The sequence below is a fragment of the Echinops telfairi genome, unplaced genomic scaffold, assembly GCF_000313985.2.
Source record: "Echinops telfairi isolate 266 unplaced genomic scaffold, ASM31398v2 ScPeMD7_7457;HRSCAF=8495, whole genome shotgun sequence".
In the NCBI taxonomy this organism is placed as follows: Eukaryota; Metazoa; Chordata; class Mammalia; order Afrosoricida; family Tenrecidae; genus Echinops; species Echinops telfairi.
Genome location: NW_022111357.1, coordinates 10692484 through 10703443, shown reverse-complemented (window position 1 = coordinate 10703443; position 10960 = coordinate 10692484). Strand labels below are relative to the sequence as shown.

General features: G+C 48.2%; 1 protein-coding gene across 1 annotated transcript in view; it reads right to left on the bottom strand.

Annotated features, from left to right (window-relative positions):
• CSMD2 (CUB and Sushi multiple domains 2) overlaps positions 1–10960 on the bottom strand; it is a 734077-nt gene that overhangs the window by 380368 nt on the left and 342749 nt on the right. Inside the window, exon 11 of the mRNA XM_045298912.1 lies at positions 2050–2171. Coding sequence (XP_045154847.1) covers positions 2050–2171 — 122 coding nt within the window. The remainder of the gene's footprint in view (positions 1–2049; positions 2172–10960) is intronic.

Sequence of the window (10960 nt, the reverse complement as noted above, 5' to 3'; positions counted from 1 at the left end):
GCCCCCCACCCCCCAAGGTGGAAGTTACCCCAATTTTCTACTACTAGGAAAGAAACACTCTTTAGATGATCTATGTGCCTAGCAGTATCTTGACACAATTTGGCCTGGGGGTTATGAAAATACAAACAAAACTGTAGACCTATTTTATTAGTAAAATAAATGTAAGTTACTAAACAAAATATCAGCAAAGCATGTATCTCACAGCTATCAAACCGATGCTGACTCAAAGCAACCCCCTGTGGGTTTCTCAGACTGTAACTCTTTACAAGAGTAGAAAGCCCGGTCTTTATCCCAAGGAGCATCTGGTGGCCTTGAACTGCTGATCATAAACATCCCAGCCCAAGGCTTAACTATCACACCACTCGGGCTCCATAGCGTTTATAGGCATGCATAAAAACAAATAGCAAGTGACCAAGCTGGGTTTATCCCAGGAATACAAGGCTGCTTTTTTCTTCTTTTAAAATCCATCAATGTAATTCACCGAGTTAATAGAATAAAAGGAGAAAAGTATAGGTTGCATGAAGAGATGTAGAAGGGAGTAAAATTAAATATCCATTTATGATCATAGCTCTTAGGAAACTAGTGTTACAAAAGAACTTTCTCAACCTAAAAAGGAGTATGTGCAAACTAAAAAAGAAACAAAATCCTTAGTGTTATACTTAATGATGAAACAATAAAAAGTCTCGAACATCAAACACAGTGAGTTAGAATTACAATCAATACCTGTGTCACCAATAAGATCCTTTCCTGAGTGTCTTCAATCAAATTTGTAGGTTAAGTCGGGCCATGTGCATAAGGTTCTTGTTCAGCTTTAATTTAGTGCAAGAAAAAGCTTGAAGCTTTTTCAATAACTTACAAGTGGTCGATGCAGCCAGTGAAGATGAAGAACTTGTTGTGTGCAGGGTTGGGTCAATCATTTCTATGTGGGCAAATGTACATCACTTTAAAGGGCAAGTAGGAGTTATCACTGAGTCTTACAAGTTCAGAGCCAGGAAAATACCTTCATACGGAAGGTTGTAGTCAGAACACTGAGGCGAGATGCAAGAATAGGTATGGGAACTGGAGAGGAGTAAATAAAGCCATCACTTTTTGCACTGCACGACTGCCTATCTAGAAAATCCCAAAGAATCTGCAAAGAAATTATTACAAAGTGCTGTTCCATACGCAGAGCAACGTATTAAAAATCAATTGCATCTTAAATACCAGAATCAGTAGAAAATGCGACTTACAACGGTACGATTCTTAATAGCACCCTGTTGCTGCTGAGTTGATGGATTCCAACTCATCGCAACAACGCAGGTGAGAGATCTAGGAGGCATGACATTGAAAAATGCACATGATCATTCACTAAAACCACCCAACTATCTGGAGAGATATACCACATCCATGGACTGGAAGGCTCGAGCAAAAAGTTATTGCTTCTTCTATAACAGATCTCATTCTAGATATAATTACAATGAAAATTCTAGCCGATTATCTTGTGGGTCTGGAGGAGAGGGATCGAAAGGGCGTGCCACAGAATGAAACAGAAGCATCTGAGGAGTTAGACGGGAAATGAGCATCAGGCTCCTAGGGCCATGCGAGCTCAACACTGCGACGACGGCGGAGGAAGAGCAAGCACAGCGTGATTGCATTTTACGTGAAGGTAGAGCTCTAAACAACAGTGTTAGAGTTCGACACTGAAGTGCTAATGATTAAGAATTGCAAGGGAATACCGAACCCCAAATGGAAACAGATGAGTACCTGTGAGGGTACAGGGACTGGAATGGGATTGGGAAGAGAAACGCATCCCAAAAGGAGCTTGGTGATGGTTACTTTTAAAGCTGGGTGGGAGAGAGTGACACGGGGGTGGGGGTGGGGCGGTTGCAGTATTGATCTTCTTCCTGTTGTCGGTTTCATCCACAGGCTTTAGTTTTGCTTAATTATTTAATTTCAGGAAATCCATTCTTTCAGAAGGATCTGCAGCAACACTACCACAAGGAAGTTCGGGGTGTCAGGCCCCTGGTGGACGGCCCCCAGGCCACCCTCCCTCTCCCCGGGGAGCCTTACCTTGGCGGGGTTGAGCGCAGTGATGACCCACACGCAGTGTGCATTGTTGTCGTACTGAATGGGGAAATTGGGGGAGGTGATGATGCCCGATGGGCCTCGAAGGTGGGCATCACACATGCGGGCTGCGGAAAGGAGATGGAAGAGAAGCCTTTAATCTACACTTGGTCCAGCTCCCCTCCCCAGACCCCTCCCAGAGCCCTGAAGTGCCTGATGTCTGCACAGTCCCATCCGGGCCGAAACCTTCTGATTCAAGGGAAGTCAGTGTCCCTGGAACAATGGGGCAGGGCCAGCCACTGTGCTCTGTCCTACTGTGCCGTCCGCAATGGTGAACTTCCACAGGCAGCCTAAACAACCTGGCTTCAACCGGGTCCCTGCCCCTGCTGGGGCCAGCAGCTCATTTCCACCCGGAGGGGGTGGCTAACACCGCTCATGTTGACCGAAAGTTGGGTGAGCAGAGGAAGCCCCAGGCAGCCAGCTGAGGACGAGTTCCCTAGCGCCACTCATCTCACTTATACTTCAGTTCTCCAAAAACAGGTAAGCCCTGCTGGCCCCAAGTCCCTTTAGCGAGGCCTCTCAACCCTCTTCCGGTCCTGGAAGGCCCTGATTCCACCCTGGGAAACCTCTCAGTAGACTGTGGGGATGTCCTTGCTAGGACCACCCCATGAGGTCTTGGGAAATCTATGGCTAGGACTGAGCTCATCGGGGGCCCCCTGAGTGGTTTCAAGGGCTCCCCAACCCTTCCCCACACTCAGCTCATGCGTGGAACCGCTTTTGACGGGAAGCAGGAAGACTCAAGGTGAATTAGAAGAAGTGCTCCCACTCAAGTAGGTATAAAGTGTTATCAATCACAGCTTAATCTAATTAAGCGCTTTAAAATAGCTTCTAAACTAATTAGATTAAGTAGTGATTGATAACAGTTAAGGTACTACATCGTAGATTGTACCTAGACGTTTGCTTTCTCCAAAAACACGTTCTTTAGTTCTCGCACCCCATCCCTCAAGGCTGGCGCGCAGCTAGTTGAATAAATAGTTCTGAGAGCCCGCCCTGTTGCTGCTCACATGGCAATTTGTCCTAATTGTAGGCAAAGTGCCCAACAGGAAAGAAATAGCGAGCAAACCCGTGAAGCCTAAGTATATAAAATGAAAGCGGTGTCAAACTTGGTTTCCTCTGACGGGAAACATATCCCGGGGCTCCCCTCCCAGTGTGGACAGGCCCGTGATAAACCTTGCCCAGGAAACCCTTCCCAGAAGGGTCTGGGAAGCAGGCTCCCCAGCTCCCGGAGATCATTCGTCTCTCCTCATTTTGTGCACTCGTTCCTGCCCTCGCCCTTTCCAGCAGTTCCCGAGAGCCTGTTAGGGGCCAGACCAGACAGCCTCTGAGATGCCGTCCCTGCTCTGTGCGGGCGGGCCGTGGGCAGGTGGAGAAAACCGGAGGGAAGCTTACACGGAGTTGCAGTTAGAGCCGTTTGCAAGAGGCCGCTGGTGCAGACTTGCACATCCTTCTCTGAATTCTCCTGGTCTTCCCTTCATGAGGAAGGTTCCACTGACCACTCAGCCTGGCACCCAGCGAATCTGCTTCTCCTTGGCCTGACCTTAAGTCTCAGTTGAGTCAAGAGGAAACAAGCACACACGGACCCTCTCTCGGGTCCACTCCCCTCGTGTGCATCGGACTGCCCCTTTGATCTGAGTTGAGAAACACCTGGACTCAGAGATTGTACTTGCTATACCTGGGTCCGGAGTGAACTCGAAGGGTGAAACAGGCATAGGCTTTGGGGTTCACCAGCTGACCCTTTGGGTTTGAGCCCAGTATCTGTCGTCTAAACTGGGGTGCATTCTGAAACCCCTCTGTTGCTGCTCTTCCTCGGTGGACTGGGGCTGACGATGCCACCTCATCGGCTCCTGGTGAGGTTGGCACCCTGTCAGACAGTGGAAGTGAACCCCTAGCCCAGTGCCTCGGGCACAGTCAACCAACCCGCAGCAAAGGGAAACCCTACCTCAGGGCCAACTATTGCGCGAGTCTCAGATTTCTCTTCCGTTCCTTTGCTCTATGTCTGAGTTCTCTTCTCATGGGCCTTTTGTTTTACTCCCTGACCGCACCTGAGACTGTCCGTCAGCGTTGCTACACAAGATTGGAGCAGGCTAATGCCAACCAAGGTCACAGCCCCATCCCACTCTTGCAAGGGGGGCTTGCAGCTCCCGATCCCTGCCCTGCAGAGCTCCCTCACAACCACCCTCCACCTCTTCTGTAAGGGCAGCTTATGCTGCCCAAAGGCTTCCGATTTAGACTCAATTTATCCTGTGCTCGTTTCCAAGAATCAGGTGGTCTTTGCAGTCTGTTGAAACATGTGGAAGGTAATTAGGGAAAACAGGTCAGGAAGGCATTTGCCACTTTAAAGGTCTACTGAGATTTAATTAAAATGTTGTCATCGGCAGGTAGGCAGCGTGGAACACTTCTGTTGGGTGAGACTAGCGCCAGCTCTGTTTTCCCTCCGCTCCCTGGTCAACATCCGGGGGCCTGTAAGCAGACAGACTTCCCCAAGCAGCCAAATCTTGGGGTCTCACCAGCAGATGGAGAGCTCCTCACTGCCACCCACACAGACTGGCCAAATGGTAAGCGCTCAGACCCGTCTGGATAATGAACAAACACATCTCTACGTTGCCGCAGTTGCTCTTTTTCTGTAGCTTTCAGGGAATACTTCTCGAAGATTGTCTATGACTGAGTCCCACAGCCACCTCCACTCTTCATCTGAGCGTCACGATCTCATATAATGGGCAACAGGGTCCCAGGAGCCCTGAGGGAAATCTCCCCTGACCTAACAATGCCTTGGCACCATAGATTCCTTGTCTCCTCTCTTCTCCCTCATTGTAGTCCATGGGTCTTTCACGCTGCCTCCCCTGGCTTCTCCTGCCCCTGGCCTCCCTCTCTGCCCATTCCAGTCTGCTGGAGCTACCTGTCCACCATCAATTCTAAGGCAAATACCCCCTATCACCCCCCTGCCCCACGGCCTGCCACTGGGTATCTGCATCATCTTTCTGGACTGCCTGTTTCAACTTCTGCTTAACTTAAGCCCACTTCCCGCCGTTCCCCACCACAGCTTCCTGGGCAGCACTCTCTAGTAGAATTTTCTCCCCTCCTGTGTGTCTTCCCACAGGGCTTGGCTGCGCTTTGGGAAGGGTACTTCCCTGATCTCGAAGAGACCTCCACTCCATTGATAGCGAGCAACTTTTCTCTCTGCCTGGCAGCCCTCTCCTGTCTTCTCTTCTCTCCTTCTCCCGCTATTCTCCGAAATGATCCCTTTCTTGTCAATCTGCCCCCACCCTGGCCCTCCAATCTATGCCCCTTTCCCTTTGACTCAGAGCCTGGGAAATATCAATTGTGAATGAACCTCTCTATGTACATTCTCCACATCTGTCCCCGTAGCATTGAATTTTTCTGGAGACAGTCCCATGAGTAGGAAGAATGAGGTCACTATGAACTCATGATGACCCACCTCGAAGGATCCCGACTGTTGCCCAGTCACCTTCCCATTTCACAATATCAAGTTCATGGACTCAGTTTGCTCAAAGACTTTGTCATGGCTGCTGGACACCCCTCGGGCCCTTCATCCTGTGCTTCTTCCCCCTCTGCTCTCAGTTAATGACCTTGCCTCACTCTTCGTGGGAGAAACAGAAGCCATTTGGCAGAAACATATACGCTCTCATCTCCCAACTCTATAACCCCAGCTGCGTTATGCCCACCTTCTTCCTGTTTGCTTCTGTTGCAACAGAGGGATGGCCTCTTCTCCTTTCAGAGGCCAGCCTCTCCTCATGAGATCTGGTACCCCCTCAAGCTGCCACCCCAAGTTGAGCCATATCCACAGTCACACCAGGGACTGCTATCCTAGGAACTCGGGGTACCGATCTCTGAGAGCATCCAGCATCCACCACCCAAGCTCCTAAGCGAAGTGACCTCACTTTTGATGCACCTGCTATTCTCCAGGGTCCACCACGCCTGTCTGCTAACTGCAAAGCCCTCTCATTTCTTCTTCCCCTACTCAGTACAGACCACTCATCAATACCTGCAGCTCCACTCGGAAAAACGGAGCAATGCCTGCCTGTGATCACTCCCACTACCCTCCTTCCTCTAGTATCTGGGGCTACCAGAAAGGGGAGCTCACATTCATGGCTCTCATCAGAATGGAATCTTCAGCCCAAGGCACCCTTGCATTGGTTCTCTGTTCAGTCCCCTCCCCAAGCCCGGGAAGAGGCAACACCAACCATTTCCCAGTCCGGGGAGCCCCTTAACATCAGTGTTTTCTTTCCTGTCAGACTGCACACGACCTCTCTGGGGTATCTGACCTTCCTGAGCCTTCTCAGTGAAACTCGCATTCAATGCCTTCCAGATCCCACGTGGTCTTCTGTTCACTCTTCTCCCCACCCTCCTCAGCTTCCTTCTCAGCTGAAACCCCCTTAAAAGCAGTTGCTTAAATCTGAGCCAAAGGTATATGGGCTTTCTTTGGCACACTGCCTGTAACTTTTCTGTGACTTAATGCTCACATCAAAATAAAAAGCCACTCCAAAATGGGAAGGGAGAAGTTGTTCTCTCCACAGATCCAACCAATTTATAGACTGCAGGGAATGTCCAGGTTCAATTTTAAAGTCGTAGTAGGATTGAGCCTTAGAAGTCATGGTTTGAATTCCAGCTTAAGTGATTAGCTTTGTGCCCTATGACAAATAGCTGACCACTCTAAGCTCTAACTAAACATAAAAGATGGTTATTGCTGCTTTCCTCATAAAGAAAGAATGAAAAATGCCGAGTACAGTGTTATATACAATATAAATAGCTTGGTAAATGGGAGCTTTATCATTAGCACACGGGTAAGGGGCTCAGGGGCATTCTTGGGGCTGGAGAACTGCATGCTATATTCTAGTGTAGTTCTGTGGCACCTAAGGAGAACAGAGGCAAGGAGGGGAGGGAAGAGGAGAAGAGAGCAGGAGAGGAGGAAAAGAGAGTCCTGGATAATAACACTGTGTGGTAGTCACATAATCTGATGTCCACTTGAGACTATTAAGAGTGAAGGGGTGGAGTTTAACTTGTCAGTCAGGTCGAAGCTTGATGACCTCATTTGGAGGTGCTACGGAGATAAATAGCTCACTGGAGGCCAGACCCACACTCTCTGCTTTGTCTTCCTGCTGATAAGACACATGGAACTACACTAATGGAACCACAGCCCTGTAACTGGAGGAGCCACACGGAGACCCACGCCAGTGCTGAGATGCTTCCACCATCACTGAGATGGATCCACAAGACTTTCCACCCACTGGCCTGTGACCTTCTTGCATTCTGCAACATTGCATGGCTGCGTGAGTCTGAAGAGGAATTTACAGACTGGTATTGGACATATGGGATAATATCAGACTTATGGACTTGATCTGGACTGGGCTAGGATGTTTTCTTAATATAAAATTACTCTTTATATAAAGATCATATATCTATATCTATCTATCTATCTATCTATCTATCTATCTATCTATCTATCTATCTATCTATCTATCTATTATCTATGAATTTGTTTCTCTAGCCAACCCACACTGTGTTTCAGAAATAGGCCCAGGAGGTAAAAAAAATAAAAAAATAAAAATAAATAAATAAATAAAGTTTTAAAAAAAAGAAATAGGCCCAGGAGGTCTGACTTAGTGAAAGCCACCATGAACGATGACCAGTTAGTTTTTGTCATCGAGTCCATGTGTCATCGAGTCCATGTGTCAGACTTGACCTGCACGGGACGAGTTTCCAACAGTAATGATCTCTTAGAAATAGATAACCAGGCCTTTCTTCGGAGGCCCTTCCGAGTGGCTTCAAACCACCAGCCTTTGGATGAATAGCGGAGCACTTCATAACGTGAGCCACCCAGGGACCTTGAGGAGAGACCACCGCCTGTAATGGTCCTACAATCATGATCACACTCAATGTAGCCTGGCCTGTGCATCCTTTCTCACACTACAGCCCCATTTTACAGATGAGGAAGAAGGCCCCAAACCTTTCCACGATGTGCCCTGTGCCCTGTGGTTTGCTAATCGTGAATTTGGAATTTGAACATGGGTTCCCAAGTCTGGTGATCTATGCACTGAAAAGGCTTATATGCTAGACAGGAAAGAGAGAGAGAGAGAGAGAAATAGATCTATATGTTTACATATAAATGTATATAAATATATAGTGTATGCATGATACATACATATACCCACATACAGATATAAAAACTCAGGAGATAGTGGTTGAACCACAAAGGGAAAATAGTATGTGATTTGCTGTTAATTTTCTTCTAGTCAATTACTCTGTGCAGCTCAGCTGGTGATGGGCCTCAGGCCCTGTTCTCACTCAACACCAACTTTCGGTTGCCATTAAAAACAACAACAACCACCACCTCAATAAAACCAGGTCTTCTGGCTGTCCCTCTGGCTCTTCTCCAGCCCCGTGGTTTGCCAGCAGCATTCCAAGGAGCCTGGAGGCGCCTCAGGTGGTTAGGGCTGCTGAGCATGGGGAGGAGCGGGCAAGCTCAAGTTCCAGGCCACGGCTTCAGTCACAAAGCCAAACTCCACTTCCACTGCCATCAGCGAATCCTGATCCATAGATTCTGATTGCTCTATGGGACAGACTAGAACTGTCCCCCCTTTTGGTTTCTACGACTTTAAATCGGGAGCAGACAGCCAAGCTCACCTTATCTCTGCTTCATTTGTCAGACTTGTTAAAACACACACACACACACACACACACACACACACACACCCCTTCTCTTTAAATATTGAACTTGGTATGTGAAATAATCCCACTACGCCCTGTACTGTCTGGCCTTGCCTCTCCCTGTGAGCTGAAAAGAATGAGCAGAGCCATGGTCCTCAATCTATTTGGGTTGATAAAATGTCGAAGGAGTCAAAATTAGAAGCTTATTTTTTCAGGTGGGAGGGAAAGAAAAGAAAGGCCCATGAATATCGAATTTCAAATTCCAAACTGAGGGCACAGCCCACATTGTTCACTCATTTCCATCACGGATTCATTCAGTTGGTCCTCAAACATTTGTTGAGGGCCTATTATTTGCCCGGCCCCGTGTTGTAGTAGAATTAATTGTGTGGAAAATGAATATTTAAAATCAAATCATATTTTAAATGCATTAGATGAAATATCATACCACGATGTACGGTAGCAAACCTTTTCAGAGCTCCTGTTCACCTGCTTCTTAGTGGATCAAGTTTGGAATTGAAAGCTTTTTATCTTTCTCTTCCCCTGCCCCCTCCTTTATAGTAGGACTCATGTAAATGCTCCTAAAAATCATAACTCTAAAGACAAAAGGGATGGAAACAGAAACCGTCGAAGCTGCCAAAACAAAAGGGCGCTGGAGGCGGAAATGTACACCAGCCATTGGCTTTCAGGGACGTCTAGGGCAGGTCGGAAGCCTCAGAAGCCCCAGATGCCTCAGTGTCCTTTCTTTCTCCCTCGCAATGGCCTCTCGGAGGGCAGACGGAGGCCACAGAGGCAGGTAGGCCAACCTGTGTGGAGCATCCATCCTCCACTAGAGACAGTGCCTGCCACCTGCGATCCTCTGACTTGTCTAAATGTCACCATCTCTTGGCAGGGGAGGTTTTGTTTGCTCCTTTTCACAAATGAGGGAGGGCCATGTGGCTTAAAAGATATGAAGGCCACCGCCCAGAGCCACCAAGATAACAGGTGGCCGAGTTGTCATTCAGATCAAAGTCTCTATGACTCCCAAACTCGGCAGTTGGATGGTGATTGGACCAGGCAACGAGGGGACAGTTTCCTAAGAGTCTGCAGGGACTAGAGGTGACTAGTTTGCTTTGGGGCTGGGGCGGGCAATACTCCAATGGTGCTCAGTAATTCCAGTGAGGTGTGAGCACAGAAGCCTTGCAGACACTTGCCTCACCTAGGAACCAGGACTGTCATGGCCATTGTCACGTCTAGCCCTTGCAGTAGTGCCCTGAATACGGTTATATGATCACCGCCTTTTCACAGGGGGGAAAAAGAAATTCAGCAGGGTGAAGATTCTAATCTTCAAATATCCAGGTAAAAAGTGATGGTGCTTGGATTTAAACCCACTTCTGTCTGGCTCTGCTTTCCATGGCTATTCCCCACCTCCCCCTGCTTCATGGTGGCAGATGATATAGTGGTTATGCACTGGGCTGATGAACCACAAGGTTGGCAGTTTGAAACCACTAGCTGCTCCAAGAGAGAAAGATAGGCTTTCTACTCAAATAAAGAGTTACAGTCCCTGAAACCAGCAGAGGCACTTCTACCCTGTCCTACAGGGTCTCCAGGAGTCAGCGGCGACTCAGTGGCAGTGAGTTTGGTTTTTCATGGTTTTGGTTTGATAGTGGCAAGGAGTTCACACATCCGGCTGCTATCTCAAACAAATGAGAGGCTTGAGCTCACCCAGAGGGGCCTCAGAAGAAAGCTGCAGCAACTTTACTTCCGGAAATTCAATCACTGAAAACCTTAGGAAGCCCAGTTCTACTTTGACACCCATGAGGTTGCCAGGAGGCGGAATTCAACTGAGGGCAACTGGTCTGTGTTCAAGAAGGCAGAGGATTGAATGGGATAATGGGTATGACAAAGCTGGGCTTGGCGCTTAGAGAAACAGCCAGCTGAGAATCTAGAGCCCTGTGGATCAAAATCAGTAGTGGTGGTTTGAATGGGACACAGTATGTGTCTGGGGAAAAAGATGAACTTTAGGATGCGACCATGGACTTCTTCCCAGCCATGAGCACATCCCTGGAAACAGCCACCCTCACTAAGTGCAGCCTTTCCTCCTATGAGATAGTCTTGGAGAGAGGTCAGGTCTCACTGCGACTGGACCACGTGGTTATGCCGCCTCCTGCAGCTTTCTTGGTCCTTGGACTTGGTAATCCCGTGCCTCTCCACA